This window comes from Oncorhynchus clarkii, chromosome 31 (assembly GCF_045791955.1).
Source record: "Oncorhynchus clarkii lewisi isolate Uvic-CL-2024 chromosome 31, UVic_Ocla_1.0, whole genome shotgun sequence".
Taxonomy (NCBI): domain Eukaryota; kingdom Metazoa; phylum Chordata; class Actinopteri; order Salmoniformes; family Salmonidae; genus Oncorhynchus; species Oncorhynchus clarkii.
The window spans coordinates 27,106,879-27,128,744 of NC_092177.1; the positions used below are offsets into that span (position 1 = coordinate 27,106,879).

Here is a 21,866-nt window from a genome sequence, read left to right on the forward strand (position 1 = left end):
GGCTAGTCTAGAACTAGAGAATCCATTATCATGGGTGACCTGGCAGGTCTTATCACGGGTGACCTGGCTAGTCTAGAACTAGAGAATCCATTATCAGATAATCCATTATCACGGGTGACCTGGCTGGTCTGGAACTAGAGAATCCATTATCACGGGTGACCTGGCTGGTCTTATCACGGGTGACCTGGCTGGTCTAGAACTAGAGAATCCATTATCACGGGTGACCTGGCTGGTCTGGAACTAGAGAATCCATTATCACGGGTGACCTGGCTGGTCTAGAACTAGAGAATCCATTATCATGGGTGACCTGGCTGGTCTAGAACTAGAGAATCCATTATCACAGGTGACCTGGCTGGTCTAGAACTAGAGAATCCATTATCAGGTAATCCATTCCACACAACGATGACAGAGTATAAAGCATGTGAAGTCCGATGTAAAAAATAGAAGGAGCGTTTACAGTGACATGGTATTCTGAATGACACAGACTGAGAGAAAGAGAGAAACAAAGATTAGCCCAAAGGGAGAGATAGACTTCCACGTCCGTCTTTCATGCATTTCCAAAAAGGAATAATGAAAAGGGGAAAAACGTAGAGCTGTGATTTCAAGGACAGTGAGTCTTTGTGCGGAGACGGAGTGACACGTCAATGTGATAGGGATTACACACACGCTCACACACACCCTGACATACACCCCCCCCTCCCCGACGGTTCAGTCAGTCATTATCCGCTGCATTGTGCCACTGAGACAGAAACAGTCGCCCACCGCGCCCCAGGCTGGTTTTACCATGACACAAAGGCATGGTGACAGTCATCACTCCCCACCGGCAGTGGTATCACCACGACGACGATACAGATCCACACTGTCGGAGCCTATCCCACTAGCTGGTTATCTCAGTCCTGGCCAACTACAACAGCAAAGTGTAAACATACTGTATGTCGTAATGATTAGTAGAGGCTTGCCAAACACTCATAAATGTGTGTACACAACTAAACTAACATATTAGTACTTGGCAAGGAGTCCATCATACAGCTAGCTATAAACTATATAGTTAATACCAGTCAGTCACGTCCTCTCCTCATAATCCACATCCTCTGCTTTCCTCTCTTTTCTTTCCTCTTAATCCCACTCTATCCCTATCTCCTTCCCCATTCCTTCTTCCTCTTAATCCCTCTCTCCTTCCTCTTAATCCCACTCTATCCCTATCTCCTTCCCCATTCCTTCTTCCTCTTAATCCCTCTCTCCTTCCTCTTAATCCCACTCTATCCCTCTCTCCTTCCCCATTCCTTCTTCCTCTTAATCCCTCTCTCCTTCCTCTTAATCCTTCACTCTATCCCTCTCTCCTTCCCCATTCCTTCTTCCTCTCCCTTAATCCTTCCTCTCCCTCCTTCCTCCAATCCTTCCTCTATCCCTATCCCTTCTCACTCTATCCCTCTCTCCTTCCCCATTCCTCCATTCCTTCTTCCTTCCTTCTTCCTCTTAATCCCTCTCTCCTTCCTCCAATCCTTCCTCTTAATCCCACTCTATCCCTCTCTCCTTCCTCCAATCCTTCCTCTTAATCCCTCACTCTATCCCTCTCTCCTTCCCCATTCCTTCTTCCTCTTAATCCCTCTCTCCTTCCTCTTAATCCCTCACTCTATCCCTCTCTCCTTCCTCCAATCCTTCCTCTTAATCCCTCTCTCTTTCCTCTTAATCCCTCACTCTATCCCTCTCTCCTTCCTCCAATCCTTCCTCTTAATCCCTCTCTCTTTCCTCTTAATCCCTCACTCTATCCCTCTCTCCTTCTTCCTCTTAATCCCTCACTCTATCTCTCTCATTCTCCATTCCGTCTTCCTCTTAATCCCCCTATCCCTCTCTCCTTCCTCCATCTACTTTCCTCCATCCCTCTCACCTCTACTTCCCTTCCTCTTTCCCTCCCTCTGTGCTTCCTCTCCCTCCATCTCTTCTTCCCTCTCCCCCCAGTGTGTGGTGACAGGCAGGACAGAAGCACAGTGCACCACTCCTCCTCTGTGATGAAGGTTACCATACCACACCCAGGTTGAAACACACTTCATTAAAGGAAGAGGAGGACGGAAGCAAACAACGGTGTCCCGGCAACGAACAGCGACGTGCTCTATTGTAACGTGGACACGGCTAGGACAAATCTAATTTACCCAGGAGATTTATCCCATTAAAAACTGGATGATTCAGCTGCTTTGTGAGCCCATATCTCCAGCGTTAGCAGTCAGCTAATGAGGTGGGGAGAGTTAAAGGAGCCCATTCACCTCAGCTCACACCCACCGGCTTAGCCTGTGTAATTAACTTCAAATTAGGCCCCCAAAACTTCCTTTCCCAAAGACTAGTCCCCATTCCTAGTGACTTTCTATCAGAGCAGGACACAGATGTTTGAAAAGGATTTACATATAATGCCGAGAGGCTCACCGTGTGTAATTACTATTAAACAACTTAAATTAGACACTACTTAATCAGACATTTGAGGGAAGAACAAATAAACGACTAATACAGTGTGAAAGCACATAAGGGACAAATAGGACAAAAGGAGTGAACACACTGAATGACTTCTTTACCTTCATTCTCCAGTGGGTCACAGGCTGAAGGTGTTCCATATTCAAAAACATTCTGGAAATATTCATGATTCATTGGTCCTGGGCCACAACCACATAGGTTGCATCTACCTGTATATTCCTCTATTCAAGGTCCAATGCAGCCATTTTCTATTTCAATAACAAATCAATTAAGTACTTTACTGGGATTGTTTTCAATTAAAATGATCAAAAAGAAACAAAAATAGATTCTTAGCAAAGAGCAATTTCTCAAGCAAGAATTTCGCTGGGAACGTCTGGGATGGTCTGAGTGTGAAAGTGGATTGTGCTGGGAACGTCTGGGATGGTCTGAGTGTGAAAGTGGATTGTGCTGGGAACGTCTGGGATGGTCTGAGTGTGAAAGGGAAAACTGAAAACTAGATGCAATTGGCAGAGAGATTTGGAACTCCATTTCTTATTGGTCTAATTAACTAATTCACCACCTGGTGATTCCAAAACTACATCCCACCAAAACAGGCAGAAATGTCAGGCGTTCTTTACAAACAGCTCTTCCTCTAAAAGGGCATTCTCATAAGTTCACAGTATGATTCCAACCTCATTGTGTGGGCATAAACTACATGACCAAAAGTATGTGGACACCTGCTTGTCGAAAATCTCATTCCAAAACCATGGGCATTAATATAGAGTTGGTCCCCCTTTGCTGCTATAACAGCCTCCACTCTTCTGGGAAGGCTTTCCACTAGATGTTGGAATATTGCTGTGGGGACTTGCTTCCATTCAGCCACAAGAGCATTAGTGAGGTCGGGCACTGATGTCGGGAGATTAGGCCTGGCTCGCAGTCAGTGTTCCAATTCATCCCAATGGTGTTCGATGGGGTTGAGGTCTGGACTTTGTGCAGGCCAGCCAAGTTCTTCCACACCGATGTCGACAAACCATTTTTGTATGGACCTCGCTTTGTGCCCAGGGGGCATTGTCATGCTGAAACAAGAAAGGGCCTTCCCCAAACTGTTGCCACAAAGTTGGAAGCACAGAATCATCTAGAATGTCATTGTATTCTGTAGCATTAAGATTTCCCTTCACTGTACTTCACAATAACAACACTTACAGTTGATCGGGGCAGCTCCAGCAGGGAAGACATTTGACAAACTGACTTGTTGGAAAGGTGGTATCAAATGATGGTGGCACATTGAAAGTCACTGAGCTCTCCAGTAAGGCCCTTCTACTGCCAATGTTTGTCTATGGAGATTGCATGGCTGTGTGCTTAATTTTATAAACCTGTCAGCAACGGGTGTGGCTGAAATAGCCAAATCGACCAATTTTAAGGGGTGTCCACATACTTGTGTGTATATATAGTGTATAACACAGGGAAATTCTGTTTTTGACTGCACTGGGCCTTTAACAGCTGAGCACAGCAGAGTTTTCATGTTGGAGGTTACTGTATGTATGTCACCAGCCCACGAGCAGGTGTTGTGGGCTGGTGTGTCAGATAAAAACAGGTGACCTCTAGATCAGAGGTCAGCAAGGGGCTAAACTCCTTCCATGTCTACCCAGCATATAGTTCTGCCTCCATATGGCACTGAGCTGTGGACCTGCCACTATCTACCCTGCCAGAGCGAGAGAGAAAACAGAAAAGGGGGGGAATGTGAAAAGGAGGAGTAGAATCAAGATGAAGTTCAGCTGAAAGCTCAAATTAAATACAACAGACAACCAGCAGATTCCGTTCCAGCCCCACAACCAACTCATTGGAATGTCCCCACCCCATGTCCCAACAAGCAATTTAGACCAGTCCGCATGGTGGTCCTGAAAACGACAACAACAACAAAAGGGTCAGGGAGAGGGACATGACTCTTAATAAAGCACAACTGAAGGCAACAACTTATCTGGTTGAAAACAGCCCATGTGGCATCAATACTAGTCAGAAACATTTGTGCTAGTGTCTAAATTGACTACAAAGTGTAAATAGGATTTGGTCATAAAGTCAGTCTCGTTCCAAAACAGAGAAATGATGGATAGCTGTGCAGAGAGAGAGAGAGAGAGAGAGAAATGATGGATAGCTGTGCAGAGAGAGACAGAGAGAGAGAGAGAGAAATGATGGATAGCTGTGCAGAGAGAGAAAGAGAGAGAGAGCGAGAGAGAGCTTTGACTGATGCACACACACTTCCAGAGAGAATCAGGTGTTGTCATTGTGTGTATCACAGAGATGCCCAGCTTGCAGAGAGTTTGACAGTCTCAGGGAGAAAACCCAGAACCCGTCCACACTACCACCACACCTAATTGGCCTACCCTTCACTCACATTAGAGAAGGATGGGAGGGAGAGTATCGACCGACCGACCTACCTACCTACCTACCTACCTACCTACCTACCTACCTACCTACCTACCTACCTACCTAACTACCTACCTACCTACCTACCTACCTACCTACCATTCCCAGTACAGGAGAAGAGAGTGGGTGGGAGATAGTGAGCAGAGAGATGGGCAGAGAGATGGGCAGAGTGTGGCCAGAGTGTGAGCAGAGTGTGGGCAGAGAGATGGGCAGAGTGTGGCCAGTGTGTGGGCAGAGCTTAACTAAGTTAACTTTCTGCCCTCTGGAGACACGTCACTCATACTCAGAGCTCATCACCTCAGAAGGTATATTAAAGGAGAGAGCGAGATCAGGAGAGAGGACAGAAATAGAGAAAGTGCGATAAAGAGAGAGAGAGAGGGGATGATAAGGGATGATAAGAACAATAAAAAAAATCTTAAATCTGCCTTAACCTACGCAGATATTTATTATCTCACACACTCGCACGAGCACACACACAGCAAGGTTCTCAGCACACACAATTAGGGGCCAAAGTGACTAAGGGGGCAGTTGAAATCGGCGAGTGGGCACATTTTTTGGGGGGGGTTCTTGCATTGGAATTATATTGAATTGTGCTTATATCACATTATACCACAAACATAAAGTTTAAATGCAGAGACTCCAAGATCATTGAGTGCTTTTGAAGTGACAGGTTGGCGTGAAATCTGTAACCTATCCCTGCTGCACTGTATCCTAAACAATATCATAACCGCCATCGATAAAAGACAGTACTGTGCAGCCGTCTTCATCAACCTGGCCAAGGCTTTCGGCTCTGTCAATTTCCGTATTCTCATTGGCAAACTCAATAGCCTTTGTTTCTCAAATGACTGCCTCGCCTGGTTCACTAACTACTTCTCAGATAGAGTTCAGCGTGTCAAATCGGAGGGCTTGTTGTCCGGACCTCTGGCAGACACACTCATCTGCCACAGGGTTCAATGCTCGGGCATTCAATGCTCTTTTCTCTGTATATATCAATGATGTCGCTGTTGCTGCGGGTGATTCTTTGATCCATCTCTACGCAGAAGACACCATTCTGTATACATCTGGCCCTTCTTTGGACACTGTTTTAACAAACCTCCAAACGAGCTTCAACACCATACAACACTCCTTCCGTGGTCTCCAAGTGCTCTTAAATGCTAATAAAACTAAATGCATGCTCTTCAACCGATCGTTGCCCCCGCCCGTCTAGCATCACTACTCTGGACGGTTCTGACTTAGAATATGTGGACAACTACAAATACCTAGGTGTCTGGCTAGACTGTAAACTCTCCTTACAGACTGACATTAAGCATCTCCAAACCAAAGGTAATGTCACGGTCGTCGTATGCATAATGAGCGGACCAAGGCGCAGCGTGAGTAGAGTTCCACATATTGATTAAAGTGAACCTTCAAAAAACAACAAAGAATAAATGAAAGTGCAGTTCGTAGCACACATAGCTCTAAACCAAAACAAAACAATATCCCACAAACACAGGTGGGAAAAGGACCACACTAAGTATGATCCCCAATTAGAGGCAACGGTCATCAGCTATCTCCAATTGGGAACCATACTCACACCAACATAGAAATTCAAGCCTAGAACACCCCTTAGTCACGCTCTGATCTATTGCACCATAGTGAACCCCAAGGGCTCTCTATGGTCAGAGCATGACAGGTAAATCTATTATCGGCTTCCTATTTCGCAACAAATTCTCCTTCACTCATGCTGCCAAACATACCCTCGTAAAACTGACGATCCAACCAATCCTTGACTTCGGCGATGTAATTTACAAAATAGCCTCTAACACTCTACTCAGCAAACTGGATGCAGTCTATCACAGTGCCATCTGTTTTGTCACCAAAGCCCCATATACTACCTACCACTGCGACCTGTATGCTCTCGTCGGCTGGTCCTCGCTCAATATTTGTCGCCAAACCCACTGGCTCCAGGTCATCTAGAAGTCTTTGCTAGGTAAAGCTCCGCCTTATCTCAGCTCACTGGTCACCATAGCAACACCCACCCGTAGCACGCACTCCAGCAGGTATATTTCATTGGTCATCCCCAAAGCCACCTTTCCTTCCAGTTCTCTGCTGCCAATGACTGGAACGAATTGCAAAAATCACTGAAGTTGGATACTTATAATTCCCTCACTAACTTTAAGCGTCAGCTGTCAGAGTAGCTTACCGATAGCTGCAGCTGTACACAGCCCATCTGTAAATAGCCGATCCAACCAACTACCTACCTCATCCCCATATTTGTTTTGGTTTTTTCTGCTTTTTGCACACCAGTATTTCTACTTGCACATCCTCATCTGCACATATATCACTCCAGTGTAAATTGCTAAATTGTAATTACTTCTCCACTATTGGACTATTAATTGCCTTACCTCCTTACTACATTTGCACACACTGTACATAGATTTTTCTATTGTGTTGTTGACTGTACGTTTGTTTATCCCATGTGTAACTCTGTTGTCTTTTGTCGCACTGCTTTGCTTTATCTTGGCCAGGTCACCGTTGTAAATGAGAACTTGTTCTCAACTGGCCTACCTGGTTAAATAAAGGTGAAATAAATAACTAAATACAATTTTAAAAAATCTGCACAATGGACAGCGCCCATTTTGGTAATGAATATAGGCTACAAGATAGATAGGCTGTTTGTAATAGGTGAATTACCCTATGTGAATGCGGCCGTACAGACCGCTGTCTCACCAAAATAATACAAACTAAATTCTGAAAGTAATAGCCTAGTTATTTATGCATGCAAACAAAAATACTGAATAGCAGTTTGGCTTAGAATACCGACACAACTGCGAATGCAAACAAAAATACTGAATAGCAGTTTGGCTTAGAATATCGACACAACTGCGAATGCAAACAAAAATACTGAATAGCAGTTTGGCTTAGAATACCGACACAACTGTGAATGCAAACAAAAATACTGAATAGCAGTTTGGCTTAGAATACCGACACAACTGTGAATGCAAATGAATAAATGAGAACAGAGATACCAGATAGTAGGCCAGGTTAACAACATATCAGATCGATTAAGGCATGACACAATCTACACTGTACAAAACATTAGGAACACCTGCTCTTTCCATGACAGACTGACCAGGTGAATCCAGGTGAAAGCTATGATCCCTTATTGATGTCACTTGTTAAATCCACTTCAATCAGTGTAGATGAAAGGGAGGAGACAGGTTAAATAAGGATGCTTAAGCCTTGAGACAATTGAGACATGGATTGTGTATGTGTGCCATTCAGAGCGTGAATGGGCAAGACAAATTATTTGTGTCTTTGAATGGGGTATGGTAGTAGGTGCCAGGCGCACCGGTTTGAGTGTCAAGAACTGCAACACTGCTGGGTTTTTCACGCTCAACAGTTTCCTTTGTGTATCAAGAATGGCCCACCACCCAAAGGACATCCAGCAAACTTGACACAACTGTGGGAAGCATTGGAGTCAACATTGGCCAGCATCCCTATGGAACGCTTTCAACACCATGCCCTGACAAATTGAGGCTGTTCTGATGGCAAATGGTGGGATACAACTCAATATTAGGAAGGTGTTCCTAATGTTCTGTATACTCAGTGTATCTTTAGGCTAGTTACATTTACAGTAAAAAAAAAACGCATTAAACAAAAGATGAATGGTTTCACCTTTTTCACATGTAGAAAGTCATGTCTCTCTGGGTCAAGGGCACACAAGGCCTCCACCAGTTGGCTGTTGTGTTTCCTGAATCATTCTGACATTTCACCTGTAGAAAGTCATGTCTCTCTGGGTCCAGGGCACACAAGGCCTCCATCAGTTGGCTGTTGTGTTTCCTGAGTTTCACCTGGCTGTTGCCAGGGCACACAAGGCCTCCATCAGTTGGCTGTTGCGTTTCCTGAATAATTCTGACATTTCACCAAAGACAGCATCCAACGTGCTGAAGAAAAGTACTTTAAACTCTCTTCTCCTCCGTCCTGATGGCCTACATTCCACCACGAGATTTGTACTTCCATAAAGTGGTCGTGTGCTTGGAGCCAGTGGGGAGTCAGTGCCACTAGTACTGCACTCTGCACAAACGGCTCCTAACTCACTGTCACCCCTCAGCTTCTCAGTGTTCTCCAACGCACTGCGGACCACTTTGACTCCACTGTCAAGACCTGTTGCTTTTGCCTAAGTGATTTGATTGGAGGAGGGAGAAGACTGAGGATTCTGTGCACCGCGGTGGCTGTAATCTTAAAGCCGTCTCCACCTTCAGCAGCCCTGTAGCCTCGAGCCTTACTTCTGTGTTGTACAAACGCGTGCATTCGATATCAGAGGAACTTCACAATGCTGTCACAACTTTTAACAACCACTGACACAGTAGCCAGGTGTCCGGTCCACCTTTGATCCAGCCTTTTTTACGGTTTCTCCAGTGTAAAGGGCAGCCACTGTTGATTTCTTTAAGAACTTGTAGAGTGAGTGACAGACATTAAAAAGTCTTCCAGCGTATAACATATTGCAGGCAGAGGCTTATCACGTTATCCACTTAGCCTACCACAGATGAGAAACGTTTTTATGACTAGTCACAACTAACTGCCCCAATGGCTTACCATAGCCCCACTACACACACTGTGGCAAACTCTGTCCGTTGTCCTGACTCAGTGCAGCGGAGATACAGATTTTACGCCAACCTATCACTCAATCATTTGAAAATGTTTGCAATTTTTATATAGGGACATAAAACTAAAACTGAGGTGGCTAAGCCCCGTCTTCCCCCCTCGTGGGGCTGGGGTTCCATGGAACAGAGAAGGTGATTATTTATTTAGCCAGCAGTCTAGTTGTTGAAAAAATCCTCCTGCTTTTCTCACAGAGTATCACTCCACGCTATGCTCCCTCCATCAGACTAATGAAGGGGGGAAGAATGAGATAACAAGAGAGCGTTAATTAATTATAACCAATTTTCCTTTTGTCTCCTGTTAGTCTCCATTGTGCCTGCTGAACTCTGGGTGCTGTGTGTGGTGTGTCAGCTACCCTAATAGAAAAAAAGTATCAGCAGTGGATAGCTACGGTGTTCACGGCTGTCAAGGGTGTGTGTGTGTGTGTGTGTGTGTGTGTGTGTGTGTGTGTGTGTGTGTGTGTGTGTGTGTGTGTGTGTGTGTGTGTGTGTGTGTGTGTGTGTGTGTGTGTGTGTATGACAAGACAGAGACAAGCGTCATAATTTCCCCCTGGGCTGGGATTTTAAACTACTGGCCCAAACATGATCATGCTTTTAAACACTGTACACTATTCCATCTATTGTCTGTAACTCTACAACTCTCACTACTATACGTGTTTAGTCAGTGAATTAATACCCTGCCATCTGAACATTAACATGAGAGACAGAGAGAGAGACAGAGAGAGACAGAGACACAGAGAGAGACAGAGACACAGAGACAGAGAGAGACAGAGAGAGAGACATAGAGAGAGAGACACAGAGAGAGACAGAGGAGCAACAGATCAATAGACACCCCACCCAGACCAGCGAGACACTCTCCCAGACCTGTGGGACCACCCCCTGGACCTACACATAGAGGACCCACTCCAAGAGGACTTACATCCAGACCACAGCACCCCCAGACACATCCACACCCCCACCCCAACCAATCAACACCCCACCATGTCCACCATGCCCACACCCCATTTTAGGCCCCCTCAGATCAGACCTATGCCCCTCCTGCCCACCCCATGCATCCCACCCCCGCAAAGAGGGCATCAACATGGAAGTCACACATAAACCCAGGTAGTGAGCGGGCAAACAGGCCCAATCCCCACTCTTACACCAGCCCAAGCCAATGGCATGTACCAGATGCTCAGCAGGCTCTGCTCACACTTACTGGCCTGAGGCCAAACCACACGACCAACAACATTGGACACTTTATGGAACACAAAGCCTTCACTATATCATCCTGGAATATCCAAGGCCTGAGGTCATCTGCCTTTGGCCTAAAGAGCAGGAACCCGGACAAAGAAATTGGTAATACAGACATTGTCATCCTGCAAGTAAGCTGCTATAGAGGAGACGGACCCACTGGTTGCCCTCTAGGCTACAGAGAGTTGGTAGTCCCATCCACCAAACTACCATGTGTGAAACAGGGAAGGGACTCATTTGGTAATTTGGTACAGAGCAGACCTAACTCAATTAATCAAAACAGGGACATTTACATTTGGCTAGAAATTCTAAAGGAAATGATCTTAACAGAGAAAAAAGTATTCCTGTGTGCTAACTATATTCCCCCCACTTTGATGAAGACAGCTTCTCCATTATGGAGGGGGATGTCAATCATTTCCAGGCCCAGGGACATGTATTAGTCTGTTGTGACCTAGATGCCAGAACCGGACAAGAACCTGACACCCTCAGCACACAGAGGGACAAACACCTGTCTGCAGGTGACAGCATTCCCTCCCACATATGCCCCCCTAGGCACAACTATGACAACATAACCAACAAAAACGGGTCACAACTCCTTCAGCTCTGTCGCACGCTGGGTATGTACATAGTCAATGGTAGGCTTCGAGGGGACTCCTATGGTAGGTACACCTATAGCTCATCTCTTGGCAGTTGTACTGTAAACTACTTTATCACTGACCTCAACCCAGAGTCTCTCAGAGCGTTCACAGACAGCCCACTGACACCCCTATCAGACCACAGCAAAATCACAGTCTCCTTGAACAGAGCAATACTCAATCATGAGGCATCAAAGCCAAAGGAACTGAGTAACATTAAGAAATGCTGTAGATGGAAGGAATGCAGTTTGGAAACCTACCAAAAAACAATTAGGCAACAACAAATTCAATCCCTTTTAGACAATTTCCTGGGTAAAACGTTCCACTGTATTAGTGAAGGTGTAAACTTGGCAGTAGAACATCTTAACAGTATGTTTGACCTCTCAGCTTCCCTATCAAATCTAAAAATCTCAAATAGAAAACAGAAGAAAATGAACAACAATGACAAATGGTTTGATGAAGAATGCAAAAATCTAAGAAAGTTTGTGTTTGTGTTCACAACAAAAAAACAGAGCAAACTAGAATGCTATTTGGCACTACACAGAGAGTACACAGTGGCAGAATACCTGACCACTGTGACTGACCCAAACTTAAGGAAAGCTTTGACTATGTACAGACTCAGTGACCATAGCCTTGCTATTGAGAAAGGCCGCCGTAGGCAGACATGGCTCTCAAGAGAAGACAGGCTATGTGCTCACTGCCCACAAAATGAGGTGGAAACTGACCTGCACTTCCTAACCTCCTGCCCAATGCATGACCATATTAGAGAGACATATTTCCCTCAGATTACACAGATCCACAAAGAATTCGAAAACAAATCCAATTTTGATTAACTCCCTTATCTACTGGGTGAAATTCCAGTGTGCCATCAAAGCAGCAAGATTTGTGACCTGTTGCCACAAGAAAAGGGCAACCAGGCAACCATTGTAAATTGTAAATACATTGTAAATACAACCCATATTTATGCTTAACCATTTGTACATTGTTACAACACTGTATATATACATAATATGACATTTGTAATGTCTTTATTGTTTTGAAACTTCTGTATGTGTAATGTTTACTGATAATTTTGATTGTTTATTTCACTTTTGTATATTATCTACCTCACTTGCTTTGGGAATGTTAACACGTTACCCATGCCAATAAAGCCCCTTGAATTGAAGAGAGAGAGAGAGAGAGAGAGAGAGAGAGAGAGAGAGAGAGAGAGAGAGAGAGAGAGAGAGAGAGAGAGAGAGAGAGAGAGAGAGAGAGAGAGAGTATGTATAGAGTTATGTATATACGAATGTACATGTGTGTATGTGTATGTATGTGTGTATATATATATATATATATTTTTTTCAATGTACTTTACTCAAACCAGTGAATTTCACTTATTATAAATGAGATCACTAACTATCAGCTCTTGGAATATCCAGGGCCTATACTGAACAAAAATGGGAAGGAGTGAGTACATCTCTGTCGAGCCTTAGGCCTGTACATGCTTAATGGTAGAATCAGAGGGGACTCTTTATGTCAGTGTAGTTACTGCTCAGCTCTTGGGACAAGTGTAGTCGATTATGCCATCACTGACATTGACCCCTCCTCCATTAGTGCATTCACTGTCAGACCACAGACACCATTGTCAGACCACAGTCAGATCAACGTGTTTCTAATGGTAACAGTCAATAGTAGAAATGTATATGTCAAACGAAAAACATAAGCAGCAAAACAACCCAGAGCTATGATATGAATACTTTGAAACAGTATAAACAAAAACTGAAATGCAAGAAATTGAATTATACCAACAAGACACTTGATGAAATTGAAAACACAATTGACCAAAATCAGTTCTGGGACATGTGGAACAATTTAAGCACAACAAAGCCACAAGAATTAGCCATACAAGATGTAGGAATTTGGAAAACTTATTTTGATAATCTATACAAAAACCTCCCACAAGAAGACTTATAACATAACCAATTAGAATTTCAAGAAAAATGTAACATCAGTCATTTAAAAACGACCAAAATCCTTTAGATTACCCAATAACCCAACAAGAACTAAATGAAAAGCTCAAATCTATTAAATCAAAGAAGGCTTGTGGTCTAGACAACATCAGAAATGAAAATCTGAAAAACAGCACACCTGAGTTGCAAAATGCTGTGCTTAAATTGTTCAACATGGTTTTAACTTCTGGCTACTTCCCTGAAGTCTGGAACCAGGGGCTCATCTCCCCTATCCACAAAAGTGGAGACAAATCAGACCCCAATAATTACAGGGGAATTTGCGTAAACAGTAAAGGTTTTCTGTAGCATTTTGAATTCAAGAATTCAAACCTTTCGTCAAGAAAAAAACTTAATAAGTAAATGGCAAATTGGCTTTCTCCCTAACCTTCGCACTACTGACCATATATACACCTCACACACACTAATTAATAAACACCATCACACTACTGACCATATATACACCTCACACACACTAATTAATAAACACGTCCACCAAAAAAAAGAGGGCAAAATCTTTGCTTGCTTTATTGACTTTAAAAAAGCATTTGAATTTATTTGGCACGAAGAGCTATTCTACAAAATTCTCCAAAGTGGGCTTGGTGGTAAGGTGTATGACTTAATAAAATGTATGTACACAGAAAACAAGTGTGCAATAAAAATCAAAAACCAAAGAACATAATTATTTTCACAATGTCGAGGTGTGAGACAAGGCTGCAGTTTGAGTCCAAATCTTTTCAACATTTATATCAATGAATTAGCAGGGATGTTGGACCATTCTCCAGCCCCATGACTCACACTATTTGACACAGAGGTGAAATTCCTGCTATATGCTGATGACTGGGTACTTCTATCACCAACCAAAGAAGGTCTTCAACAGAACATTAATATTCTAGAGTAATATTGCCATAATTGGGCCCTGGCAGAGAGAGTTAGAGTTAGTTAGAGGGAGAGAGTTAGAGAAGGGTAGAGTTTTGTCATTTATGAAAAATAGAAGACATCCTGTCAGAAGGCATCCATATTCATGGCCTCATCATTGCTGCATCAGAGCCAGGGAGGAGCCAGGGAGGAGGAGGGAGAGAGGAATGCACCCCTTAAAACTTACACATATTACGCACACACACGCACGGTTTATAGATGCAAATACAGGCGCACAAGTAAACATGCAACACAAACATACGCTTACACATGTGTAAACACTCTCCCTCGCAAAAATAATCATCTAGTCCTCACACACAAACAGAATCATGTCCATGTCTGCATGTATAGCTGTATACATAAAGAGATGGAAAGGGAATGCACTTCTCATCACAAGCAGGAGATTATTTATATTCCTCCCTCCTTACCTCATATCCTCCCGTCCTCCCCCTTTACTCTATGGAAAGGCCTTTAGTTATAAGCATGTCATGCAAAGTAACTACACACAGACATGACTGTATTCTCCCCAGGACTGACCTACGTAGCCCACCACTCTTAGCTCCTCCCCCAGGATTGTGTTTCCCCTCCCTCGACAGACACACTCTATCCATCCCTCAGCACACTTTTCCATCTGGAGGAGAATGCCTCTCCCTGCTGTTTGTCTTCAGATTGTATTTTCTCTTACTGAATCCCTCCATCCATCTCCTGAAATCCCATCTTCATGACAAACAATAAAACACACTCACTCACTCCATCACCCTCCATACTTCCCTAACTCCCCTGGCTGATGCTGCCAGAGAGAGAGAGATGGAGGGAAAGAGGGACAGAGTGACAGAGAGAGAGAGAGAGAGAGAGAGAGAGAGAGAGAGAGAGAGTGAGAGACAGAGGACAGGAAAGAGAGAGAGAGAGGTGGTATGTGGGGAAGAAATGGAAACCAGAAGAGCTTTTTTGCGGACTTATTTTACATTCCAGAGTTGTGCTTGTGTGTGTGTACGTGTGTGTGTGTACGTGTGTGTGTGTACGTGTGTGTGTGGTAGTGCGTGTGTGCATGTGTCCGTCCGTGCAATGATTGCACGCTGACTGCATTAACTTGATTGTCACCATCTCTGTGATATATTCAGATGAACCCTGCTCACGCACACACAATCACTTTCCAATTAAAAGATCTTGTCAGGGTCATATTTGATGAGGAGGAAACTAACAGACAGCTTATGAATAAATTCATAATGAACACATTGGGTCTGTTTCGGATAACGACAGGCCGTATTTCTCCGAATATCTGTGTTCACTTTTATATCACATTTAAGAGGGCAGAGATAATTACAAATCCACCGATGCCGATGCAGAATGCACACAATCCAACACACAATAGAACCAGTTGTACTGCTACATATTTCAGGACATGAGGGTGCAGTGACATACCCGATAGGTTGGACGATATTTTTCTCCTCAATCATCTTTAAAAAATGTATACTTAAAAACTGGAAATCCACCAATCCTCCGGTGTTAATACAATGGAAAAGTCAAACGCTTTATTATATAAATGTTGAAAGTGCGTGGGCGACGGAAAGATAAGAAAATGGTGCAGTTTGGGGCCATGTGGCGGAGTGTGACACGGGCACACGAGATGGGGGTGTATAGTATTGGGTCTGGGCAGGGTGATGTAGTTGATGGAGATGGGGGTGTGTATTAGTGGGTCTGGGCAGGTTGATGTAGTTGATGGAGATGGGTTGTGTATTAGTGGGTCTGGGCAGGTTGATATAGTTGATGGAGATGGGGGTGTGTATTAGTGGGTCTGGGCAGGTTGATGTAGTTGATGGAGATGGGGGTGTGTAGTAGTGGGTCTGGGCAGGGTGATGTAGTTGATGGAGATGGGGGTGTGTAGTATTGGGTCTGGGCAGGGTGATGTAGTTGATGGAGATGGGGGTGTGTATTAGTGGGTCTGGGCAGGTTGATATAGTTGATGGAGATGGGGGTGTGTAGTAGTGGGTCTGGGCAGGTTGATGTAGTTGATGGAGATGGGTTGTGTATTAGTGGGTCTGGGCAGGTTGATATAGTTGATGGAGATGGGGGTGTGTATTAGTGGGTCTGGGCAGGTTGATGTAGTTGATGGAGATGGGGGTGTGTAGTAGTGGGTCTGGGCAGGTTGATGTAGTTGATGGAGATGGGTTGTGTAGTAGTGGGTCTGGGCAGGGTGATGTAGTTGATGGAGATGGGGGTGTGTATTAGTGGGTCTGGGCAGGTTGATGTAGTTGATGGAGATGGGGGTGTGTAGTAGTGGGTCTGGGCAGGTTGATGTAGTTGATGGAGATGGGGGTGTGTAGTAGTGGGTCTGGGCAGGTTGATGTAGATGATGGAGATGGGTTGTGTAGTAGTGGGTCTGGGCAGGGTGATGTAGTTGATGGAGATGGGGGTGTGTATTAGTGGGTCTGGGCAGGTTGATGTAGTTGATGGAGATGGGGGTGTGTATTAGTGGGTCTGGGCAGGTTGATGTAGTTGATGGAGATGGGGGTGTGTATTAGTGGGTCTGGGAAGGTTGATATAGTTGATGGAGATGGGTTGTGTAGTAGTGGGTCTGGGCAGGTTGATATAGCTGATGGAGATGGGGGTGTGTATTAGTGGGTCTGGGCAGGTTGATGTAGTTGATGTTTGTATGTGTTTATAAAAGATCATCCTTTCCTTAATGAAATACCTCATGAGCTGAGGACTTCACTTGAAGTACAGTTACAACACTGGTTTCATGACAGTGCCTCTTTGTGCTGCCAAAATACCTGCAGGATATCAATAGTTTTGATTTTCACTTCATTGAGAGTTATATAAGTGGAGAACACACACACACACACACACACGCACGCACGCACGCACGCACGCACGCACGCACACACACACACACACACACACACACACACACACACACACACACACACACACACACACACACACACACACACACACACACACACACACACACACACACACACAAAGAGAGAGAGAGCTGGTTAGTGATATAAGGCGTTGTCAAACCAAACAAGAACAAACGTCATAACACCAGCGCTTATTTCACTGGACCAAGATTCTACGCTATGACTAAAGGGTGTGTGTACTGTCTGTAACTGGGATGTGTGTATGGACCCCGATGATATGCTGTCACTAAAGGGTGTGTGTACTGTCTGTAACTGGGATGTGTGTATGGACCCCGATGATATGCTGTCACTAAAGGGTGTGTGTACTGTCTGTAACTGGGATGTGTGTATGGACCCCGATGATATGCTGTCACTAAAGGGTGTGTGTACTGTCTGTAACTGAGATGTGTGTATGGACCCCGATGATATGCTGTCACTAAAGGGTGTGTGTACTGTCTGTAACTGGGATGTGTGTATGGACCCCGATGATACGCTGTCACTAAAGGGTGTGTGTACTGTCTGTAACTGGGATGTGTGTATGGACCCCGATGATATGCTGTCACTAAAGGGTGTGTGTACTGTCTGTAACTGGGATGTGTGTATGGACCCCGATGATATGCTGTCACTAAAGGGTGTGTGTACTGTCTGTAACTGGGATGTGTGTATGGACCCCGATGATACGCTGTCACTAAAGGGTGTGTGTACTGTCTGTAACTGGGATGTGTGTATGGACCCCGATGATACGCTGTCACTAAAGGGTGTGTGTACTGTCTGTAACTGGGATGTGATGGTGTGTACAACTGAAAAGCTTCTCTATTTTGCAGTTTCAAAAACTCACATGGACTAAGACACTAACTGACAGACAGACAGACAGACACAGACAGACAGACAGACACACACACAGTCAGACACACAGACACACACAGACACACAGACACACAGACAGTCAGACAGACAGACAGACACACAGACACACAGACACAGACACACAGACACATAGACAGGTTTAGGGTTGAGGTTAGGGACTCACCGCTCTTCTCTGTTTTGTGGCTGTGTGGTTTGACCAGTTCCAGGTCAGGCAGACACGGACACGGTCCTCCACACTTCAGAGCGATGTTCTTCCCTGACTTACACTCCTGGAACTCCAGCGTACACTACAAAACACATAGAGAATCATGGGTAGCGGAGTCTTTCTTCAGAGAGGCAGATGAGGCAGGCAAGACTCACGTGAGGCACCATTGGACATTCAGCTCTGATGAACAGATGTAGCCATTAAGAAGTCATGTAAACACACACGCATACGCATACACACACACTCACACAGATGCTGCTGGTTCTCTTCGCCTTGTGTATTAGAGAGAAGCAATTTCAAGGACAGCCCCCAATACAACTGCAGACAACAGATTACAGTAATCAGGTAATGAACAAATTAAAGTTGTTTTTAAACGCAAAATAACAAACCTCAAATGGATTTGAAAGATGGTTTTCTTGTCAAACCAAAGAATAATCACATTTTAAGTAAAATTTGAATAGAATTTGCCTCTGAGGGCCTGGAAAGACGCAAGTGTCTCACACTGTCACGTTCTGACCCTAGTTCTTGTGTTATTTCTTTGTTTTAGTTGGTCAGGACGTGAGTTGGGTGGGTATTCTATGTTTTGTGTTTCTAGGTTGGGTTTCTTGTTTGGCCTGATATGGTTCTCAATCAGAGGCAGGTGTTAGTCTTTGTCTCTGATTGGGAACCATATTTAGGTAGCCTGTTTTCCTTTGTGTTTTGTGGGTGGTTATTTTCAGTCTTTGTGTGTCTGCACCAGATAGAACTGTTTCGGTTTTCACTTTGTTGTTTTGTGTTTTTGAAGTGTTCAGTTTTCCATTAAAAAGATGAACACTAACCACGCTGCGCTTTGGTCCTCTCTATCTCCAGACGACAACCGTTACAGACACACACACACACACACACACACACCATTGAACGTGTCAATGCGTCATTTAATTTAGCATTTTTTATCGTTCAACCAAGTATGTTTATAACAATACGACGCGTGAACGTCTGATTCAGTTCCACACGTTGTGTTAATGGAATTCCCTCCACAATATAACAGCCACTGCACTGACAGAACCCACTGTACTGACAGGACCCACTGTACTGACAGGACCCACTGTACTGACAGGACCCACTGTACTGACAGGACCCACTGTACTGACAGGACCGACTGTACTGACTGGACCCACTGCACTGACAGGACCCACTGTTCTGACAGGACCCACTGAACTGACAGGACCGACTGCACTGACTGGACCCACTGTACTGACAGGACCCACTGTACTGACAGGACCCACTGTTCTGACAGGACCCACTGCACTGACTGGACCCACTGTACTGACAGGACCCACTGTACTGACAGGACCCACTGTTCTGACAGGACCCACTGCACTGACTGGACCCACTGTACTGACAGGACCCACTGTACTGACAGGACCCACTGTTCTGACAGGACCCACTGCACTGACTGGACCCACTGCACTGACAGGACCCACTGAACTGACAGGACCGACTGCACTGACTGGACCCACTGTACTGACAGGACCCACTGTACTGACAGGACCCACTGTTCTGACAGGACCCACTGAACTGACAGGACCGACTGCACTGACTGGACCCACTGCACTGACAGGACCGACTGGACTGACAGGACCGACTGCACTGACTGGACCCATTGTTCTGACTGGACCCACTGTTCTGACTGGACCCACTGTACTGACAGGACCCACTGCACTGACAGGACCCACTGAACTGACAGGACCGACTGCACTGACTGGACCCACTGTTCTGACTGGACCCACTGCACTGACTGGACCCACTGTTCTGACTGGACCCACTGTACTGACAGGACCCACTGCACTGACAGGACCCACTGAACTGACAGGACCGACTGCACTGACTGGACCCACTGTTCTGACTGGACCGACTGCACTGACTGGACCCACTGCACTGACATGACCGACTGGACTGACAGGACCGACTGCACTGACTGGACCCACTGCACTGACTGGACCCACTGTTCTGACTGGACCCACTGCACTGACTGGACCCACTGTTCTGACTGGACCCACTGTACTGACAGGACCCACTGCACTGACAGGACCCACTGAACTGACAGGACCGACTGCACTGACTGGACCCACTGTTCTGACTGGACCGACTGCACTGACTGGACCCACTGCACTGACATGACCGACTGGACTGACTGGACCCACTGCACTGACTGGACCCACTGCACTGACTGGACCCACTGTTCTGACTGGACCCACTGCACTGACTGGACCCACTGTTCTGACTGGACCCACTGTACTGACAGGACCCACTGCACTGACAGGACCCACTGAACTGACAGGACCGACTGCACTGACTGGACCCACTGTTCTGACTGGACCCACTGCACTGACTGGACCCACTGTTCTGACTGGACCCACTGTACTGACAGGACCGACTGCACTGACTGGACCCACTGTTCTGACTGGACCCACTGCACTGACTGGACCCACTGCACTGACTGGACCCACTGCACTGACTGGACCCACTGTTCTGACTGGACCCACTGCACTGACTGGACCCACTGTTCTGACTGGACCCACTGCACTGACTGGACCCACTGTTCTGACTGGACCCACTGCACTGACTGGACCCACTGTTCTGACTGGACCCACTGTACTGACAGGACCCACTGCACTGACAAGACCCACTGTTCTGACAGGACCCACTGCACTGACAGGACCCACTGCTCTGACAGGACCCACTGCGCTGACAGGACCCACTGTACTGACAGGACCCACTGCACTGACTGGACCCACTGCACTGACAGGACCCACTGCACTGACAGGACCCACTGCGCTGACAGGACCGACTGCACTGACTGGACCCACTGCACTGACTGGACCCACTGTTCTGACAGGACCCACTGCTCTGACAGGACCCACTGCGCTGACAGGACCCACTGTACTGACAGGACCCACTGCACTGACTGGACCCACTGCACTGACAGGACCCACTGCACTGACAGGACCCACTGCGCTGACAGGACCGACTGCACTGACTGGACCCACTGCACTGACTGGACCCACTGTTCTGACTGGACCCACTGCACTGACTGGACCCACTGCACTGACTGGACCCACTGTACTGACAGGACCCACTGCACTGACAAGACCCACTGCTCTGACAGGACCCACTGCTCTGACAGGACCCACTGCGCTGACAGGACCCACTGCGCTGACAGGACCCACTGCACTGTTTAATAATAATTTGGTTGGAATTTATATTTGTCATATGTAACACATGTACAAGTGTGTACAATATGTATTTTTTGCATATCCCAACTCCCCCTGAGACAACCTCAGAGAGTGGGGTCACTGACCAGGGTCTGCGATTAACAACAGTGACCCAGGAGCAATTAGGGTTAAGTGCCTTGCTCAAGAGGACAGATGGAGTTTACACATAGTCGGCTAGTTGGCTCAGGGATTCGAACTAGCAATCATTCGGTTACAAGCTCAATGTTCTTAATCCCGAGGCTACCTGCCGCCTGTCTACCATCTGTCAAGGTGGGGATTATAATGCCTGCATATAAACACAACACATTAACCACAGTGCCTATTGGGCCTACATTAATTAGGTCAAAAAGTTACTGA

The 21,866-nt window shown here is 45.8% G+C and overlaps 1 protein-coding gene across 1 annotated transcript in view; it reads right to left on the minus strand.

Annotated features, from left to right (window-relative positions):
• Positions 1-10,703: 10,703 nt before the first annotated feature.
• Positions 10,704-21,866, minus strand: part of LOC139390884 (testican-1-like) — a 406,470-nt gene continuing 395,307 nt past the window's right edge. The window contains exons 7-8 of the mRNA XM_071138279.1: positions 18,214-18,337; positions 10,704-10,711 (exon numbers count right to left, since the gene is read on the minus strand). Of these exons, the coding sequence (XP_070994380.1) occupies positions 10,704-10,711; positions 18,214-18,337 (132 nt within the window). The remainder of the gene's footprint in view (positions 10,712-18,213; positions 18,338-21,866) is intronic.